The 22,513-nt window shown below is 36.7% G+C and overlaps 1 protein-coding gene across 2 annotated transcripts in view; it reads right to left on the bottom strand.

Annotated features, from left to right (window-relative positions):
* LOC109678954 (cytosolic beta-glucosidase) overlaps window positions 1-22,513 on the bottom strand; it is a 123,697-nt gene that overhangs the window by 74,971 nt on the left and 26,213 nt on the right. For both annotated transcript variants that reach the window (XM_020154320.2, XM_074042528.1), the window contains exon 2: window positions 2,234-2,461. In XM_020154320.2, coding sequence (XP_020009909.1) covers window positions 2,234-2,461 — 228 coding nt within the window. The remainder of the gene's footprint in view (window positions 1-2,233; window positions 2,462-22,513) is intronic.

Consider the following 22,513-nt stretch of genomic DNA (forward strand, 5'->3'; position numbering starts at 1 on the left):
GGGTCATACTCAGGGGAAATTGCAGCCTGCAAAGTTTCAGAGGTGAGTTAAGACTAAGTCCAATAGAATCTGGAATGATATAGGAAGGAATGCAGGCTGTATACTGCCAGTTCAGATGACTAAATATTTTATGTCACTTTGTTTTCAGCAGGAGATATCCCAAGTTAATATAACTTGGGGCAAGCTTTAGGAAAATTGCTGTGGTGCTATTTTATAGAAAGGATTGAAGGGCAAAAAGAGGGAAAGTAGACTTCTCTCAGAAAAAGCCCTAAGAGAGAATGAGAAACATCTAAGCCTGTGCAGGGACAGAGAGGATGGTGCAGAGGGAAGAAGATACAAAGGCTTAAGGAGAATGGACCATATTTGGCAACCAATAAGATGTAGGAAGCAAAGAAATGAGAGGATTCAAAGACAATTTTTAGTTTTTAGACTTGGCATTTGGTAGTATCAAAGAGAAGGGACAGATGTTGGATAAGAAAGATAAAAAATTATGAGTTCATTTTTAAACTGAACAACAAATTACCTCCTGTTCAAAGTCGAAAATAGAACTACTTGCTAGCAGAGGGGCTCAAGTGGTAGAGGACCTGCCTAGCAAGCAAGAGGCCCTGAGTTCAAACTCTAGTACCACCAAAAAATAAAACTACCTAGTGATGTCCACAAAGCATTCAACTAACAGCTGTGAGGTTAACAATTTTAGAATCAAGCAAGAGACCTGCTTATGTTGCATTGCCCCTGTTTAAAGAAGGCTACCTACACCAAAGACCAATGCTTCATGTAAGCCCATAAGTTGTGGTTTCTCCTCACAGTGAGAAGACTCTCCCATTACAGGAAATGAGCATTGTAAGTGCACAAGCCCACCGGGTAGCTGTCACCATGAGCAGTCCTGTGTAGGGACTTGCCATCAGTGAAAGCTTTGGGGTGTGGGAACGGGTGAGGCCAGCAAGGACCCTCAATTTTAGCTTCACATCATACAAATGCTCATCCTGCTTTTAGGAGACTCTTCTTAAAATTTACACTCCAGATACCTCACTTGCCTCTCCATGTCCTGGCCCTCTGACTAATATAAATTCTTTTCCAGGACAAAGTAATAACATAGGATCTTTCCTAAGAAGCCATATGTTGTACTGCAGTGGTTGGCAAACTTTTCCTGCAAAGGACCAGAGAGTAAATATTTTAGGTGTTTCAGGCCATATGGTCTCTGCCTCAACTACTCATTCTGCCATTATAGTAGGAAAGCAACCATAGGTGATGTGTAATGAATGATCATGGCTGTGCTCTAATAAAACTTTATTTAGAAAACAGGTGGCAGGTTATATTTGGCCCTCAGGTCATAGTTTTCCAACCCTGCTATATAGAAGGGGACAGCCAGACCTTAGATTTAAATTCCAGAACTGCCATATACCAAATATGTGGACTTGGATATGCCCCTGTATAAAAGATGATGATTATACCTTTTTTATTGATTATGAGGATTAGAAAGAATGTGTATAAAAATACCTAATAAATAACAGGTATTCGATAGAGCAGTAAATAGTTCTTTTAACTACAAGGCATAATAAGAATAATAGCTAACACATATTGAATGTTGATGATATGTTGTGTACCATGTTAAGCACTACACAAAACTATTTCATTTAATTTTCCAACAACTCTCTGCATTGTGAACCTTTATAGTAGTACATTCTACTCATTGAAAAATTGAGGCACTGAGAGATACCCAAGAGATACTTATGCACATAGTTAGTGAGGTAGCTGGTGCTTCATCTCTAGTAAGTGGACTCCAGGGTGTTGGTGTTAATCCTCTGCTAGTTAATTAACTCCACTAATTCAGCTCAGTTGAAATGCTCAAGACCATCTCAAGTTCTTCAGGGCTTTTCACAACTCTTCTCATAATGACATAGCTGAGAATGCAGTTACACAACTTTTGGACATTTATCTTCAGGTTCATACTCAGGTAACATCTTACATAAATAAAACCCTATTCCAACTTTCCTCCCATCCACATACTCCCTTGTCCCCCAAGGAAGATCTCAACACTCAAGGAAAACCAAAATATTATTGAGAAAGCTAAAGTAAACCCTTTTCCTCCATTTCAAAATGTTATCCTATAATCACTCTGAAAACTTGAAATTTCAAAGCCTGCCTGCAGAATAGCACACTGGATTAATTATGCCAGACTGCAGCAATAACCTTGAATTAAAGTTGCAACCTTCTATTTTTAAGAAACACTTGCCTTTCTGGTTGATGAAACCTGTCGTCCCATCAGGTAACAGACGTGACCAGGAAAGAGAGAAGCGGTAATGAGTCAATCCAAGCTGTTTGATACATTTCAAATCTTCCTCCCACAGAGTGTAGCTGCCACAAGCTACATCACCAGTCTGGTTCTTGAAAACTCTGTCTCCTCCCTGATGGGTGAATGTGTCCCAGACACAAGGGCCTCTTCCATCTGCATCCCAACCTCCTGAGAAAAGGAAGAAAATGAAATGGTTACATTCTTGACATCAAGTGGCATATGTGGAAAGTAAATATTTATCACCAAAAGAACATACCTCATTAACTGAATGTACCATATTTATAACTTTAAAATGTGCCTTTAAAATAACATGCATGAGCAGGTTATGTGCTTAGTTGTCCTTGATCCCTGAAGCTGACCAGTGGCAAATGAAAAATTACTGCGCTGTGCTGCAGCATAGCAGGCTTTCATGGTTCATTATCTGAAGATCTCTCAGCTGGTAAACAGAGGCAGGCCCCAGATTATGAATGTGTGAATTGGAAACATTACCTGCTTGCAAACCTTCCTCCTGATCATGACTGTCAAGCCTTATCTTTGCAGATCAGGAAGTCTTGGGACCTTAGCTCTGGGTTTCCTTTTTATCTGACAGTAAAGCTTGTAACAGCCCTATCTATTATTTGTGGAAAGGCACTAACTTCCATTGTTGATGATGATATTGGTATCTGAAATGTATTCAAGCACCCTCTGTTAATTCAACAAAGGTTTTCATCAAGTGTTCTGCCTAGTACAGGAGACACCAGGGTGACCTGTGCTGTGCCTCATGTCCTGGGGAACTTACCTGATAGGCCATTTTAAAACAGCCAATGGAATGGTCTTTACAGAAACCAAGAAGGGTGTTTATCTTATCATGAGTCAGAGACAGAGGAAGTTTCTTTCTGTTCATGTTTCTATAAACCTAAAACCTAAAATATAAAGTCTATTAATTAAGAAAAAAACCTTACATAGTATTTTTATCATATTTTAAAATATGTATATTTAAAAATACGTAGGCTGGGCATAGTGGTTCCTGCCTGAATCTCAGCTACTTAGGAGGTGTAGATAGGAGGGTCTCAGACAAAGAACAAGACCCTCAGATCTATCAGAAAAATAACTACAGCAAATTTTAAAAAGGGCTGAGATCATGACTCAAGTGGTAAAACACCTGCTCTAGAAAGCAAGAAGCCCTGACTTCAAATCCCAGAACTGCCAAAAAAAATTTAAAAAGAGACAGAGGGAGAATATTTAAAATAATCCATGTATTTTCTGAACATATGCATATGAAGTCAAAATATAGCAACATGTCTGAAAATGATAAATTCAGACTAGTGGTGAACTTTGGGAATGAAGGGGAGAATGAAACCAAGGAAGATCATAAGAGATTTCGATTGCATTTCCTGTTCTTTGTTCCTTAAGCTTGGTAGAAAGACATCATCCGCGATCCCTATTTATACGTCTAAAATACTTCATCATAATTGCTATCTAAGAAAAGTGTTTTCAGGTAGAGTAAAGTAGTCAAGAAGATCTTTCAGGTCCTCACTGAGTTCTAACAGGATTGGTTATCCTCTCCAGACCAACAAAAGGATAGCATGGTGACAAGTTAAAGGAGATAGGAGAGGCTGCTAAAAGAAGGAGCCCTTGGCCAAATTAAAATGACTATCAATATCAAGGTAGGATACTAAATATCGGTAACAAAAAAGTCATGACTATTAAAAAGAATTGTGTTTTAGAGCCTTGTAATTATAGAGGTGAATAATCTTATACAAGTCTGTGGTTCTCTAGTTGTGTGTATACATGGGGCTTAAGGATGGGAGTAAAAAAAATCAAGTATTCAATTTCAGAATTAAATAAATGCAAACATGAAAATAATTTTTTCCAGAGTGGTGCTTATAGTTTTTAATAATTGATTTAATAAATAAAGAAGCTGAATCTCAGAGAGTTTAAGTAGTGTACTTTTAAATATTTCACTACTGACTATATGTAGAAACATGCATAGACACATATGGGTGTGACAATTTTACTGATGGTATACCTAAGACATAATTTATAACTGATGATAAAGTACCCAATGGTTCTTAATTTAAATTTCATACAGCCAACTGATTTTCAAAAGATGCTTGTAATTTTTGCCAGATTCCTGTTGGTAGCCAACCTATGATTGCATCTGACAAATGGGTATAGTTCTCACGTGACTGTTGATTTACATTTTTCCTTAAAAAGACAAAAATTAGAGGAAAATAACAAAAATATTCCAGAATTTCACTTGTTCACCAGTGACATGAGCTACTCCTTTATTAAATCAGATGACAGTTTTCAAACACCACAAGAATATTTCCTCAATTTTGCTGCCACTCATAATATAAAAAGCCACAGATAGGAAATACTTTCGAGCTTCATCTGCACTAATAACATCTTCTCTGTTACTTTCTTAGGTCAGGACGACAAACAAAATGGTAAAACAAATTCTGACTTGTAGCACTTGCCGAGTCTGTGGTGTAAATATTCCCACTCTGGTCAGTTTTAAGCAATCAATGTTAAGATCACAGAAAGCAAAACCAGGAAAAGACGAGCAGAGGCATTCTGCTTTGTACCGTACTTTATACACTGTATACACCTCCAAACACAAGACATCTAAATAACCACAAGGTCATAGACTTAAGTAAAATAATTTAAAAATCATGATTTTTTTGAGTATTTATCACTTATTTTTAATATAAATTACACATTTATGAGCTTGTATAATTTAATTTTGATAATGGCTGCATTTATGAAGCAGCTTACAAAACTGCCAAAAACTTAATAGGTTCTCATGAACCAGCACGAACTGCTTCATCACATCACTGAGAAGTCACTTGCTTGAGACCACAGTTAGCAACAGAGCCAGGATTTGTATCCAGATCTTGGAAGTTCAACCCTTCTACTGCTCTTAGCGATAATGATGCAGAGTGATGAAGAAAGCAACAACCAAATCCCATGCTTCTCAATGCATGAAGCCTAAGAAGAGCAAAATACAACTTACATATTCTGGAAAGCAGTCCACATAACATGACTAAAAAAAGTTTTGACAATTTCAAGAGGTAGATGACACTTAGCAGGAAGATGTACTTATTCCCCACAGATATTAGCTACACAAACCACACTGAGCAGCATAGAATCCAAGCGTTGACTTGAAAGTTAATAATTATAATTGAAATTTTGATAAGATCATAGAGTAGCCAGTATTCACTAGTAGTTTAGCATAAATTTTGCTGAATGAGTACTATTAATAGCTTATTATTTGGGGGGAATTTTTTACAATTGTAGTTATGCCCACACTCTAAGACACCTTTACGATGAACAAGACTACTTGCAAGTGAACTGGATATACGGAGCCATGTGCAAAACAGCTATAATTCCTAGATGAAATAAGAAAATATAGTTTTAAATGCATTATTAATCTGGCAGGAAGTTAGGTAACCCATAAAACAAAGTGAGAAAGGAAATCTGGAGGCATGAGTGCTCAGTTAAACAGACTTTTATCCTGAGGATTTAATAGAGAAGTTTTAACATATGTAGATATAAATTGTATGTCAACACAAGCATAAAGACCAGGAAAGGGGAAACAGAAATATACTATTGTTAAGAGTCTATGATTATATATGAAGTGGAATTATGTAGTTTGATAGTAAGAGGCTAAAAAATCTATACTATAAGTCCCTAAAAGAAACACTACTTTTAAAAAAAGAAGAACAAAGAATTATAGATAATAAGACAGCAAAAATATGTAATAGAAGCAGGGTGCTGGTGGCTCACACCTGTAATCCTAGCTACTCGGGAGGCAGAGATCAGGAGGATCATAGTTTGAAGCCAGCCCGGGGAAATAGTTCATGAGACCCTATCTCAAAAAACCCTTCACAAAAAAAGGTTGGTAGAGTGGCTCAAGGTGTAGGCCCTGAGTTCAAGCCCCAGCACTGCAATAATATATTATATATATATAAAGTGAAAAGTCAGAAAAGAAGGAAAATAATATAAGAAAGATGGGACAAGTTAAAAGCGAATAGTAAGATGTTAGGTTTAAACCTAACCATGTTGATAGTAAGAAATGTAAATGGCAATTCAAAGTCAGGAGTTATCAGATTGAATAAAAATGTGATTCTCCATCATATATTACCCAAAGAAATTCAGTTTAAATCAAAAGACACGAGAAGAGTAAAAGTGACAAGATGGAAGATATACATACCATGCTATCCCCAGTCAGAAAACTGGAATAGCTATAGTAATATCAATGCAGATTTCAAGGCAAGAGTATCACCAGGTACAAGGAAAGCCATTTCATAATATTAAAGCACCAATTTATCAAGAGAAAATAACAGTGATAAATATTTATGTACCTTATAACAAAACTTCAAAAATACTTGAAGTAAAAACTGATAGAACTGTGAGCAATTGACAAATTTGTAATCATATTTGGATATTTCAATTAAAAGTAAAAGTGCAAAAATTTGAACAGTTCCTTCCCAGAAGGGAAAACAGGTGTTTAGTAAACATTTTTTAAATACAAGAGATCATTAAAAATCTGAGTAATACAAATGAAAACCAAAATAAGATACCATTCTACGCCCACATAGTTGGCACAAATTTAAAAATTGGGCAATACTAAACACTGGAGAGATTGCTGCTCAGCAGCAAGGTACAGAGCTGATGGGAGAGAAAAATGGAAATACTGAGTAAAATGAGAGGAACACAGAGTGTAGAACTGCCCAGTTAGCCACATACCACTGTATACACTACAAATGGGGACCAGAAACACACAGAGGCATCAATGCAACCTCAAAAAATAAATAAATAAAAAGAAGAAGAAGGATAGGAACATCACAGGAAGCAACCCAAATTTCCTTTGTCCAAACTATAAATAAACTATGAATTCACGCACAGTGAAAACTGTAGAGAAGAATGAATGAGCTGAGTCTGTATAGGTCAACTGGCATAAAGTTCTCAAATACCATGTTAAAAAGAAAAAGCAATCTGTACAATATACACATGACATATTTCCATGTTTAATGTTAAAACATGTAAATTTACATAATAAATTATTTAACAGTACATTCTCACGTGGCAAAACAATAAAGAAAAGCAAGTAGTTGGTAAACGTAAAATTTACTTGGGTAGATACAGAGGGAGACCACATTGGAGTGTAAAGTAGATAGATAAAGATTTTTATACTATACACATATGGTATAAATATTATTTTATCCATTGTGAACCTGACAAATCTAATTTTATAATGCATTTACTTGTTCATACTAATGGCCATTTATTAAGTTCTCTGTCAATCCTATACCAACAGCTTATTTCAACTCTGCCATTTTACTTCATAATCACCCTTAAATATATGATTATTCCAAATTAGTATAAAAGAAAACCATAACATTCCAAAGATCATAGCTAGTAACAGTGAATATCAAAACAAGATGCCCCAGTCCTGTGAATATCACTGCCAAAAGATTAAACTCTTTGGGGCCTATTACTTACAAGTGAGTCTTGAAAACATAAAATCTTGCTTTGTAAATTAGTATTTCATTCAACACGTATACCTTTCACAAATAATTATTACATATTCACTTTGTTTTGAGGCTCTCACGGTCCAGTTGATAGACAAATCAATACTAAGACTACATTAAAATAAGAGTTATATTAAAGTCATGTAAAAATAAAAAGCAATGAGAAAGTCAGTAAGTAAGAGACAAGAGTCCACACTGTCATTGAGAGGCAGGTAGACTTGCCCAAGAGAAAACTCGGCAAGGCAGGTGTTAACGATGTGTAACTTGCAGCGCACTTGATAATGGAAAAAAACTCATAATTCAGTGCAGCGCTGAGGGTGATTAGAGAAAGAAGCTACTAGGGGCCCAAACACCAGGTAGCAATATTTGAGGACAGAATGATAAGATCCCCTGTTTTATTTGTTTGGAATTTAGAACAAAATAAAATTGTCCCAGAATTTTCCATCCAATGAGGACATAGAACAGAGGCCCACAAAAACGTAGTCTTGATATTTTATCACATATGGATGACTTTCAAGACTGCAAAGCATTATGTAAAGCTTAGAGGCTCTTGAGCCAGGTGTAGATGGGTTTATGTCCTCTCTCTACCCCTTATGACTCACAGGACCTGTCTGTATGGAAAGTGGGACATAATGTCTAGAGTTCTAGTAAAAATCAAACGAGGCAAGTAACCATGCACACAGCAGACAGCACCTACTCTACAAGTGCTCGTCCTTTTCTTCCTTCTAGGGTCAATGCACTAACTACATTTGCACAAAACATGACCAGTTCTTTTCTTCTTTCTACCACCTGCTCTTGATACCGAGTACACATGTAAGAAACACTCTATATCACAATATTTTCATACTTACCTGTGAGTAATAATCAGTGTCTTAGCTAGTATGATTAGGTTTGTGGGAACTTAGCTTCTTGACTTACAAGATACTACAAATGGCATTATATCACTATCACTATTGTTATGACAGCATCCTTTTAGAGGTCACAAATCTACATAGGCCTTAGTTCTATGCACAAAGGAAATGCTGAGTAAAAAAACATAAAAGGGGTGAAGTGTGGGTACACATGTGTCTGTCTGTATATCTTTTTTTCAGAACTTGAACAAGCCAGTGGTACAGTGGCTGATATCTATAATCCCAGCCACATGGGAGGCAGAGATAGGAGGGTCATGGTTCTAGGCTAGGCTGGACAAAAAGTTAGCAACACCCTGTCTCAACAAACAAGCCGGGCATGGTGGCACATGACTATAATTCCAGCTATGATATGACCTCCTTTTAGAAGCACTTCTCATTCCCCACCATAGTTGCACCCTCCTCTGGACACCTACTGTATAAATAACAGTACTAGAGTCACTTTTAAAAACATCTTTAGTTGGGCATAGTGGTACATGCCTATAATCCCAGCCCTCAGGAGGCTCAGGCAGGAGGATCACAGGATCATGGTCAGCCTAGGCTACATAGTAAGATCCTCTTTCAAACAATAGCAAAAAAAAAAATCTTTGGCCTGCTTAGCGCTCTATAAAGACAGGTTGTCTTTTACTTACTTATCTATCTGTCTGGTAGCAAGAATGATGTATGGAAACAGTACGTGCTCAGTAAAGTGCTTTTGTGTGCCATGCTTCTCGTAAAACATCAGAAGTACTGATGTTTACTGTTCTATTGTTTCAAGGATACTCAGACATTATCTTCATGCTCCTACGTTATTGCAAATTCTTTATTTTAAGCATAAAATGTGGTTAAAGCATTCAATTGTCAGTATAAGTTATGTAATCTGATGTGCTTTCAGAAGAAAATGTTTATTTTACAGCCTATATTCGTTAAGTATATTGGGTATAACTCTTCTGTGCAAAACTGTGAGGTGGTGGCTACGGAGGATGCCTTGATCTAGAAGCAGCTGTCTGTGACCCAAGTTGATCCCAAAGGAACCAGAGCCCTCAAAGTCACAGGGGAAGCCACCATGCAACGAGAAACACATTTCTCCATCATGTCACAGGAGACTAAGGTTCCAAAAGGAATGTCTCCAAAGGGGGAGGGAAGAAATGATAAAATGTCTGATGTGTTTGAACATATTCAGAAGCAATTTGCATTTCTGGCAGACAGTGTGGGAATGAGTTAGTAAAAGCATCACAAAAAGGAAGCCAACAACAACAGCAAAGAGAATTATCAACTCTCAGGCAAAACAAAACCTATTAAAAAAAGAAATCTAATCATGAGACATGTGTGGCTGGGTTGTATACATTGCTTACATTTTGAAATAATATAAAAACTGAGCAACAAATTCTTTTCAAAAATATTGTTCAATAACCAAATTAGAGAATCAGAAAAGAGAAAGTATGCTTTGTGAGTATCGTACAATAAGTAGGCAAGCAAACAAAATGTCATCTTCCTTAATAAGAAGTTAATGTATTTTCAACTAGAAAATCAAACAATAGCTGTAAATGCGTGCCATTTAGAAACACAGAAGTAAATACTAGAGAAAAATAGTGAAGACTCAAAATTGTTGGCTTGGAGGAATATTAAAAACTAAAGAGGAATGACATAAAAGACATTTTTATTGTTGAAAGGTGTAACTCACTTAGTACTCTTGCAGATTTTACACTAGGCACATATGTATGAAGATAAATCTAAACATCAAACTGGAAAAGTAAAGATAGCCACAAGAAAGGAGAAATTATAGACCTAGACCTCAAATGGATGATCATTAATTTGCACTTCGGGATGATATGCCACCCCCAGGAGGCATGGGAAAATGTGTAAGTGTGTCTTTGATTGTCCCAGTGCGTGGGACACTGCTAATATTTGGTGGCAGAGCCAATAGAGAGACTGGCCAAGTGAAGAGCAACCAACACAAACAAGAAAACAGCCGGGTCGAGTGCCAACTCCACCTCCACTGGGAACCACCACACTAGATGGGGAAAAATATAAGGGGGTGAGGGGAGACAGCAAGGAAACAATGGCATTTGAAATATAAAATTGTAATATGCCAGAAAAAAAGTTGACATGATGGTAGTAAAAAAGATTATAAATATATTAAATATTTCAATTTGAACAAAGGTAAAGGTTAAGAGGAAATTTTTTTATAACAAAAGTACTAATAAAGTAGAGGTAATACTAATATTTACAATAAAGACCATTGTTTTTATGAAGACCATTAAATTGGACAGATATTCATATTTTCATATGAATAAAAGTTGCAGTCTACTTAAAACTATATAGAAATAATTAACTTTTATGCATCTAACAATAGTTTTGAAATATATGGTGATATATTGAAAATTCTAGCACAGAGTGATGCTTTCTCAGAAATTGACAAAGAAAAAGAGAATTTGATTGGCATAGCTTATAAATTTACCCTCTCTAATACACACACAAATGCCTCCATCTCTGTTTATATGTACGTATATACAGACAAGCGTGTGAACATTTACACACATATGAAATGGAAAGACACTGGAACTGACATACAACAACAAATTATTTTCAAACATTCTTGAGGTATTTACAAATAATAAAGTTCATGCAGGCTAATTTCTGTAATAAATAAACAAAAATAATAAAAAAATGGAAGGAAGGACAGCAAAAACAAAAATAAAAATAACTAACAATAAGCCTCCACACTACCTTCTCTGACCTGTCACTGCAGCTCCTTTTAATTCAATCTTACATCAAACAGAAAATAAAAACAGAATGATTTTTAAGGGAAATGTGTAGCTAGCATTGTCTTAAGGAAAAGCAAAGGCTTCAAAAGGTACATCTTTAATATAGCTAAATGCTTTAAAGTGGGCTTTTCTGAAATTGGAGCGTTTACTGTGCAAATTTTTAGAAATATCTATTGGGGAAGATAGACACACTGCAACCCTACAATCAACTTAGCACTTTAAGAATCATTACACCCAAGAATGTCCCTGGAGAAATGATAGTCCTCAAGGAGTCTCTGCCAGGAAATAAAGCTCCCAACCTTCCCAGGGCCAGCATCTACAGCACTTGAAAGATAAAATGAATTCATAGGCTGAAAGACTCAAGCTCAGTCATTGATGCTTTTTCTTACTGTGGAACTTAACAAATGGAGGAGGTGCAATTCAGTTTTGTCACTATGTTTATTTCTTAGAGGAACAGGTGACCATCTGAGAAATAAGAAAATTCTACATAGTTACTTCGTAAAATATAACATTTGAATATTTTGAAGCAATGACTTGATGAACTGTTTACTTAAGATTTTCTCTTCCTTTTCTATGTACCCAAGATACACACAAACACACACACACACACACACACACACACACACACACACACACACACTCTCACACGCTTTCTCTGTAGATATTTTTTTAAGTCTATTAAGAATGTTCTTTCTTTTAAAAAAAACTAACAATAGAACTGATCAAATAGAAATATGTATTTATTGAGCTTAGGGATTATTTAAGTAACGAGTAGTCTAGCAGATTCAAAGAAATACAGAACAAATGGATTAATGAATTAATTCATTCTTTATTTTCTTCTTTTTCCCTTTGATATCTTCTACTTAACATTACCTAAATGGGGATGTATAATGAGGTTTTTATATGTACTGAGATAAATAAAAACACTACAGTGAATGATTCTAAGGAACACTAAATATTAGTTACATCCACAGCTAGAAATGTGGATATAACTAATTAAACACGTATGTATCAGAGGACAAAATGTAATGTCAATGACAATACCAATATTTTTTGGGTACAGACCCAGTTGAAAACACTCAAATGCATTACTCTAAAACAGGTGCCATAACACTTGACTTTCTTACACACATCAAAGTTACAAATCTGCAAAAGTGGAGATTATGAGGAATTTCGGTAGGTATTTCCCTTGAAGCAAACTGTCAAGTGATGTGAGTCCACCACTGAGTCCACCTCAGTGAGTCCACCACTGAGTTTCACCTCAGTCCACAAAACCAAATACTGTTTCTCCAAAATTCTTATGTTGACATCCTAATCCCCCTATAGTTTATAATATTGCTACATTTAGAGACAGAACTTTTAAAGAAGCAATTAGTTAAAATAAGGCTGCTAGAATGGGGCCTTAACTGAGTAAGATAGGTGACTTATCAAAAGAAGCAAAAAAAGGGATGCATGACACGGAGAAAAAGGTTATGTGAGGACAATGGGAAGATGAGCATCTCCAAGTCAAAGAGAGAAGCCTCAGGGAAAAGCAAACCTGTCAACACCTTGATCTTGGATTTCCAGCCCCCAGAACAGTGAGAAAATAAATTTCTTTTGCTGAAGGCTCCCAGTCTGTGGGACCTTCCTATGGCCGCTCTCACAGGACTAATCTACAGCATTCAAATGAACCATGCAGAGGCCACGATACATTTTTCCCTTCAACTGATATGATGAATTGGAGCTCTGACTTCGGATAAGTGAATATAGAACCATGAGAAGAAGAGGAAAGAAACAAAGGAAAGGAAAGGAGAAGAAGCAAAGGAAAGATACAGCTGAATTAGCACCTCAATAGTCCCAGAGTCTAAATGAGAACAGGTTGTTTCTCAAGTACCAAAAATGGGCCCCAGTGAGGGAGCAAGCATAGGAATGTCTTAGCACCTGTCCAAGGATGCCTCAAAGGGAAAACAGATTATCTTTTGGTTTCGTAGGTCCAATATAACAACCAATACAAAGTTGGTGGCTTAAAAGAACAGAAATTTAGTTCTAGAGGCCAGAAGGCTGAAATCGAAGTGTTGGCAGGGTTAGTTTCATCTGGAATCACTGAAGGGAGAATTTAATTCATGCATCTCCCTTAACTTCTGCTGGCTGTCTGCAATTCTTGTTAATCCCCTCAATCACTCCAATTTCTACCTCTGTGTTCTGAGCCTGTCCTTCCCTTTTGTGCATCAGTGTCTTCTCCTTGTCTATCTTTTATAAGGACACTTATATTAGATATGAAACCCAGCTTAAATCCAGGATGATTTCATCTCAATATCATATTTTAATAATACCTGAAAAAATCTTATTTCTAAGTAAAGTCATATTTGTGGATACCGGGGGTTAGGACTCAGGCCTTTCTTTTGGGATCCACTGTTTAGTTCACTGGTAGAAGCCAAGGACAGAGGAAGTGACAAGCTGGAGACCATGATCAACCTACAGTTCAGATTCTAGAAAGTTCCCCAGCAATGGACCACAAAATAAAAAAAGAAGAGCCCTTATGAAAATCAATAACATCTAAATATCTGTCCAAGTGTAAAAGGTCACCTTAAGAACTTTCCCTTTTGTTACCTTGCATTCAACCTAGTCAGAAACCATGGTCAAGGAGCCAAAACAAGCGGAGAAGGAAAGAAAGAAGATAACCTTACCTCTTCTAAATATAAGGAAAACATAACCCTAAATCCAACTTAGAATTTTAACTATTTCATAGTTTGATTATTCTAAATACCAAAATGATACTGTGTGTTTCTCAACTTAAAGTGGCTATATGTATCAGCCAGGGTCCCAACAGGAAACAGATGGCACTCAAACTAGATAATTGAGGAGAGTTTAAAAAATAAAAGAATACTTCCAATGGTGTGATCAGGATTTGAGGAAAGCAACAAGGAATGGTGTGGTACCCCAGGGCTTGCGACAGAAGGAAGTCATTACTGCCTATGAAGGGGCCAGGGAGACAACTGGTTTCCAAAACCTGCAGAGTAGCAGTTTGCGCAGGGCTGCCTGGCAGGAGAGGGACACCACCACCCCACAGCCATCCAGCAAGGAGGAATCTTAGGCAACAAAACATTGGCTTGTCTCTCCTCACCCTCCATCCACCATCTCTTTTTAGTGCTTCCTGTTGATCAAGTCCAAGCAGGAGACACACTGGATCTCACTGAACCATTGACATGGGTGGGCCTCCCAGGACTCAGAGCACGGAAACACAGAGAGTGGATCTGGACAGGAAAATTGAAATTATCAGACACAATCAGGCTATGGAATTAGGGAAACAGACCCCCTCTACATTTTCTTCCCCAGGAAAGGGAAGTTATCCTCACTGACAAAGTGTAAAGGCACATGGGGAAAATAAAATGAAGTCGAGTTTATGAGTAAGCCCTGAGAGTCCTGGTCGTGGGCTGCAGCAGTAACATATACCAGAATGTGATCATAAATTAACTACTGATTTCATAATTCAGAGAAGTGATAAATCCTTGTAGGAATAAATAGTGAGAGGAAATCTTTCAGTCCTGGCTCTGGGACTTGACCTTCTAGCCTCCAGTCCCGTACTTACAGTGTGTGTTTGTTTTCTAATGATATAATGTCGTTAGCTCCAAAGTCAGCTGAACTCCCTCTTCATTTCTGTTAGTCCTGTTTAATATATGCCGTTCTTTGTCTTAACTGCTTTTGCCTGTGCTGTTCTATTGCAATTATTCTTTCATCTTTCAGCTAAGTCTCTTTGCATTCGACCATTTATGCATCGATTGTATTATCTAGTGAAAGAGACCTTTCTGTCTTTGCAAGACAACCTCTACTCTTCTTTCCATCCATCAGAGCATCTATCCCATTCTCTCTGCTGGCTTCTACTTCTGATTTCTACTATGCTAATCAGAGCTCCATTTAGAAGGCTAGAAGGGTGTAGTAGAAAATATGCCATGATAATAATAATAGATCTCACTTACTGATATCTACTTATAATGGGCAGGCACTTTGCTAAGCACTTTACATGCTTTATAACTACTAATATTACACTCCCTTCCCCCATTAAACATGAGGAATCTGAGATTTCCTTCAGTTCAAGGACCTGAAGAAGGTCATAGAGCTAGCCATTGGTGGAACTAAAATTGTCAGTTAAGTGTTACTGAACAAAGCCCATGTTCCTGACTCCCTCTCTATTGCCTTTCAATTAACATGTGGTAGATAGGAATCCTACCATTTATTACCTCTGTAATCTTAGGGAATTCTCTCCACCTCCTTGTGCCTCAGTTTCCTCATGTATAAAATGAGACAAATAGCACCAGGTTGTCCTTGTTTGGCAGAGTGAATTTATTGAATTCATTTTTAGAGTTGATGTATTTAAAACTGACTCTCTGGGAGATGGTATATGATTGTTGATTAATGGTTTGGTACCTGCTACTCTAATTCCACTTTCTTATGGGCTGTGTTCCCTATGAACAGGTCTCAGAGTAGCCTGGCTGGCTTCTTGAGGACTACGTTTCTGGTTCTTTCTCTGGCCTGACTAATGGCCCAGCTGCCTTGGTGCCTATCTAGACCTGTGGGGTGTGCCCAACTGTGTCCTGCAAACACATCTATGGGTTCCTCTGAGGCTGATCTTCAACCATCTCTCTGGCTTCTCAGCACCTCAAGAAGGGCATTCATGATATACCAGAACTTTGAGGCAGGAGGAAATGACTCCTGTTCAGAACGCACTGTAAAAACTGCCCCCAAGGGCAGCAAACATTTTCTTAGTAGACTTTTTGTTTATTTGTTTCCCTTTTAAAAAATAAATAAAATTCTCTTCTTATATAACTATAAGACAAGGATCAAAGGACAATGTTTAAAATGCAAAATGTGACCTACTTTCAACCTCTACTGTCCAGAAGAATCACACTTTGCTATACCGGATTAACACCTTTAACTCTTTCCTCCCTATACTGCATGAAAATTACAAAGTACTGTTGATGTCTTACTTTTTGCTGGCATCACATAAAACATAAAAATCCCCCAAGAAACCTCAACTCCTGGGAATTTGCCTGGCCTGATTCCAAAAGAAAATCAACTCAGAAATTATATAAGCACTAATTCAATTTTCATTATTTTCTTATCAGTCACAAATCACAGCTTTTCATTACACAACACAATTAACCCCAAAATTGACTCCCTGAATCTATATTATGAAATGGACAAGGTAGATTAATGCTGTTATTCAGTTAAACATGAATATCTTATTTTAAATAATAGCATTTTGCTTTACATTTTCTGGACTGCCTATATAAATTTGAAGTTCATAAAAATGGGCTGAAATGGGCTAAATAGCATCATTTTTTTAGCTTATGAAAAATCACAGACTTCAGAGGTATCTGGACCTTTATTTATTATTTCAACAAATATTTATATATGCTCCAGATATCAATGCATAACTCTATGATTTAAATCCTAGCTCTCATTTCCCAAGAGAGGTAAGGAAGGTTTGGGGGTTGTGTACTTGAAGAACTTTATATGAAAAACGGATTGGTCATGTCCAGATATTTGTACCCTAAAGAACTCCAAATCTCCCAACTAATGAGGCAAGGATTCCTGACTTGCCTAAACAGGAATATGGGCTTTAACTCCCACACACAAATTCATTCTGGATGACTTAACTTCTTTGAGTTTGTGTTGTGTCTTCCTCTGAAAAAAGGGAATAATCACCTTCACCTTGCAAGGCTGTTGTAAGGGCGTATATAAAATGTCTGGCATGTGACAGGAAAACAAGAGATTTTTTTAAACAGCTATTGTTGTTATTGTTATTTTTTCTGTCATTATCATGTTAGCAAGTTTTTCTATTTGTGATTTCTTATGTTTTCAAATATCTCACTATACTTGCAGTATATTTAGATCTCTGCCATATATCCAAACATATTTACTGACAGGCTATATCATAAGGCAACTCTGAAACAGGTTGTTCATAATCAATGGATCAAACAAATTAAAAGCCAGACATGAGATATCATTGAGTGATAGTCCATTGTCAAAGAAGAATAGAAGTATCCATCCCCCACAGAGAGTTCTGCACTTGGTACAGGTGGCTCTCACTCAATCTGCACGTGCTGTAAGTTTTGTTATATGTGAAATGGCTAATTAGAAAAGATAGGGGAATCTGAAATGTCATGGCAAGTTCCTCTTGGCCCATTGTCACATTTCATGAATTCTTTTGCTGAACCCATTTGGATTAAGCAGTGACCCAATCCAAACAAATTGCTTCTGTGCCTCTTATCTCCTATCACCTATAAATGCTGAAAAACATCTGCATTGCTTGGCTCAGATCCATTAAGCCCTTGGGCACTGTTTATGGCTAACTTTTTTTTATTATTATTATGTCTTTGAGGTTCAGACTTGTCTTAATAAAGTGATAAAAAACTACTATGAAGAGAGTAAGTAAAACACTTTTTTTTAAGAAAGGGTACAAAAGATGTATAAAATATGCAATTTCAGCCCAGGAGTTCCCAGAGTAACCCTGTGGATGAGAGACAATCATTTCTTGTAGGTTTTAGGTAAAGATATCATTTACCTTTATTTGCAGACACAAAACTCTAAGAAAACATTACTTGCCATCAGTGCCTCAGGCTTCAAAAATATGAGATTGAAATAGTTGTCCAGAGGCAGACATTTCATTTCAATGTCATAGGTCAGGCACATTGGCTAACACCCCAGATAATATTGATGTACCTTCAAAATTTAAAATAATCTTTATATCATATAGTTATTCATTCATATATATATATAAAGAGAGAGAGCACTCATCCTGAAGTATCTGGGACACTGAACAAGGTTTACATAAATCTGACTGTTTTTTCCTCTGGGCCATTTGGCTCAGAATGGTAGACCATAAATATTCAACAATATTTTGCGATGACAAAGCATCTTTTATGCAAACATCGCTAAGCACATTATTCACCAATATTATAATCTCCTTTTTAACCTACTCGTAAAGTCATGGAAACTAATTGACTTTCTTCAAGGTCCCACAACAAATTGTTTATTTTGTCGATTAAAGTCCAGGTGTCCTGATGCTAGTTATAACTAAAAAGAGAAGCAAACAAACAAATACATTTTTAGGTGCGTAAGCTGTTGACCTATACTAAATATTTCTAAATTGAGTCTATTAAGCAAAATGTCTTCCTTAAAGATGTTAAATGTTGTGATGCAGTCAACATTACATTTTATAAGTTTTGTTCCAATTTGCCCAAGGCCAGTTACCATTTTCAAAGCCCCCAAAATGACCCTTTTTAATTGAATCCTGTTACAAACATTTAAATTTTCACACTCTAATCAAATCAGGTTTCTAAATAGAAATTAAAGTTAGAACAGAAAAATAAAACTTTTTATGGAAAGGTTCAATTGAAGTAACAGCACAGCCATACCAGAATGTTCAAGCAAAATGAAAAGCTAGTCAAGTGCTATTAAGAACTGGACAAGCCTCAAACAGTTCATGTTACACAGACAAAAGGAAATGTTTTTCAATTACTTATTTTATCTCTTCTCCCAAAGGTTAAATAATGCTGGCTAAATATGGAAAATTAGGAAGATACCCAAAATGAGAGGACTTTTTTTTTATATCACCCACAAATCTGTCTGTGACAGCCACAAGAGCACACTTTGCAAACCTCCAGCCTCAGAGTTGACCAGGGCCCTAGTCACGAGCCCCTAAATGCATCACAGTTTTTATACTGAGGCTACACATCCACAGTCTGATCCCAGCCGATGATGAGTGTGCAAGTCTGCTAGTCAGGCCTGTTCCCAGAGAATGTGGGACTCTTCTGACTAGTCACTTGGGATCAAGAACACCCCACCAAAAAAAAGAAAAGAACGCCTCACCCACAGACCTTACTGAAGTTTTCTTTAGCAACACTGCAGTCTAAGTTGTTTACTCAAACTTTATTTCTTCCTTTTCTCTCTCTTTCATTTGTCCCCATGCATGCCAGACTCTCCTGCCTCCCTCTTCATTTTCTCTTATGGACATTTCTTCCTAATAAACTTACCAGAGGACCACGACTAATGTACCACCCGTTGGCAATGATGATGATGGTTGTGGTCATGGCAGTGATGAAAATTATGATAATAAAGATCAACATTTACTGAGTTTTAAAATTCCAGGCCTTATACTAAAAAGATTGCCTTAAATTCCAAATGGCATGTGTCACTTACCTGAGAGAAATAAATCTTAAAGAGGTTAAGTAACAAAAAGAAAACTATGTAGCTTATAAGTACAAGAAATTAAATGTGATTTTTTTGTTTTTCCAATACCAGTAGAGAACAGAAGCACTCTTACCAGTAACCACTACTTTATACTATATGTTGATATTAGTAGTTTGCAGTATACTCCCACAACCTTCTTTCTAGATAGTTATCACATAGTTTACTCAAAAAATAAAAGAATGTACTATGTTAAATCTTTTTATAAATTGAATTTTTACTTACACTTTTCCCTGAAAATTTGTAGTTGTACACTTTTTGTTGTGTAGACCTAACACAATCACTCAAATACTGTTTGGTAACTTAGTCTAGTAAAGTATTTTCCACATTTTTATCACATAAATGAACAGCCAATATATCAACTCTGTATAGTTGGTGGGGGGAGGATTTTTCCAGGCCATTAAAACAAACAAAGGTCAAGCAAATGAGCCAAGGCCAAATAACTTAGACAACTGGGACCATTAAAACATCCAAAATTACAATACCCAGAGTCCAATTTTAGAATTTATTGACACTATTAAATAGACCACTTAATAACAAACCAATGGACTTTCTCTAAATGAAACAATTGGTATAATAAAATGCACTTAAAAAGATTTGTACCCCATAAGCATCTTTCTAAGAAAGAACATTGGCTTGGAACTTGTAGCAGCTCACTAATTCAAGAACAGAGCTTCCTGATGGCAGCAGTGCTATTTAGAGTAATTAGAGATTCCTTTGACTCAGAAACTAATTGACTTTCCTCAAGGTCCCCCAGGAATCATTGGGTCAGTGTTCAGTCTTGGCAAATTTCTGGGAGTATCTCCAAATGACTCCCTGCATGCAGAATTTTCATGTTAAATATTGATTCTGGATGCTATCGATAATTTCTACTGTATGCCAATTGGACGCATAAAGGGGTATCCCATAAGAGACCTTTAAAAAGCATTTTCAAGATAAATATGTATGCTAAAAGAAGATTGTGCTTGCTTTGCAAATATGACTTTCAGACACATTACCAAGATGTCATCCCCCCAACAATTTACCTTACCAAAGTGCCCCTTACATGGAAAGGGAAGCTAATTCTGTTCTTCATTCTGGCCCTTCAGGCTGTCCTGCCATGAAACTTCTACTGCTACTGGGATTTGGGTGGTGTGTGAGCAATAATTATGTTGCAGCATACATGACTGCTGCCTCAATTTTGCAGATATTGGAAAGATCCACTTTCCAACCCAGTACAAATCTTTAGCTCTGACTTTTAAATAGGGAAGAAAATCAATGTTTTATTAGATTTTCAAAATCTAGCACCTCTGAAGTTCTTTTTCTGAATATTAGAACTTTGAGGGATACCTCTGTCCCTTGAGCCACCTACACGTTGTCTCTGTCCCTCATCATATCTATGAGTTCCACATTACCTTTTGTTGCTTTGTTTCTTGTAGAACTTATCAATCATTGTGTTCTCCCTCTGTCACTAATAACTTGTGCAATATTGGTCACGTCAATCAGTAAGGAAGGAGGAAAGTATTTTTGAAAACCATGTTACCTGGAGAGAAGTCACTAGTTATCATGTGGGGAAGGAGAAATGAAGAAGGGAAGTCTAGGTAGGTAAGCACAAGTTCTCCCACACTGCCCCCTTCCTCCAGAAAAGTTCCAGCTTTCATTTTTTAGAGTTCTTTGTTATTTTTTCTTGAAAATATGGTTCTGCCACATTAAAACACCTTTAAAAACCCTTGGACTAGAAGATTTCTAAAGTCCTTTCTTGTCATTCTAAGATTCTGTAAGAATGTCAGCTTCATGGCTTCTGAGTTCCTCTACAAAACTTCACCCAGACATTACAACCTTGCTCATCTTTACTCCTAGTCTTGTTTTCCTTTGCAGTCTTATCTCAAGCAATCTCATTGCATTCTAACTTCAACAGTAACTTGTAAACCAATGACTGGGAGCATATCCAACCTGAAATAGAGATAGGGATTTTTCAGTTGCCTCCTAGGCATTTCCTTAAAATTCCCTAAGGGAATCTTAAAGCCAAATTCAACCTGTTACACACCACACAACCTCCAAACTGCTCCATCTCTAATGTATTTTACTCCCATTTTTACATCATCCCCTAGTCAGATACCTAAAAATTATCACACAAGACATTTCCTTCATGCCAGATATACCATGAGCACGTCCTTTTGGTTCTCCCTCAGTGATGTCCCTTTAATCAGTTCTCTTCCTTCCTCTAAAATTCAGGTCACCATTTTCATCCACCTCATCTTTTGCAATAGCATGACAGTTTTTCCCAAGTCTCCATATCTCCTTCCTTCAGTGGATCCTCCATGCTGCAGTTAAAATGGTTTCCAACGTCAGAACTGATCCTCTCGCTTCCTTTGCTTAAGAATATCTTACGGATACCAAATGCTTAATTCATGAGATCCTAACACTGGCTCATTAGCCTGGTCCTTACGTGCATCACAACATGGACCTAGTCTTACCTTTTTAGCTTCAGTTCCTGCCATTCACCCTGTCATCAGAAAATTTAATCTATAGTAGGCTTTATCAAAGCATAGCCATCTATAAGACAATCAAACAGGGTACTTTGAAGAACATACAAATTCCTAGGTACCATTTGTAAATATTGTTACTATAGTCGTATATGAGACTCCAAGTGATTTTCATATATTCTAAACTATTTAAACTCAAAACCACTGACCTACTTAACTGGACATGACTACACCATTCCCCAAATACAACATAAGTATTCATACTTTCATGTCATAGCTCAAAATGTTTGTCTGCTGATATTTTCTTCCTTTCATTTTTCTCTGAAAACTAAACTAAAGTAAAAAAAATTTCTCC

This window comes from Castor canadensis, chromosome 9 (assembly GCF_047511655.1).
Source record: "Castor canadensis chromosome 9, mCasCan1.hap1v2, whole genome shotgun sequence".
Classification (NCBI taxonomy): Eukaryota; Metazoa; Chordata; class Mammalia; order Rodentia; family Castoridae; genus Castor; species Castor canadensis.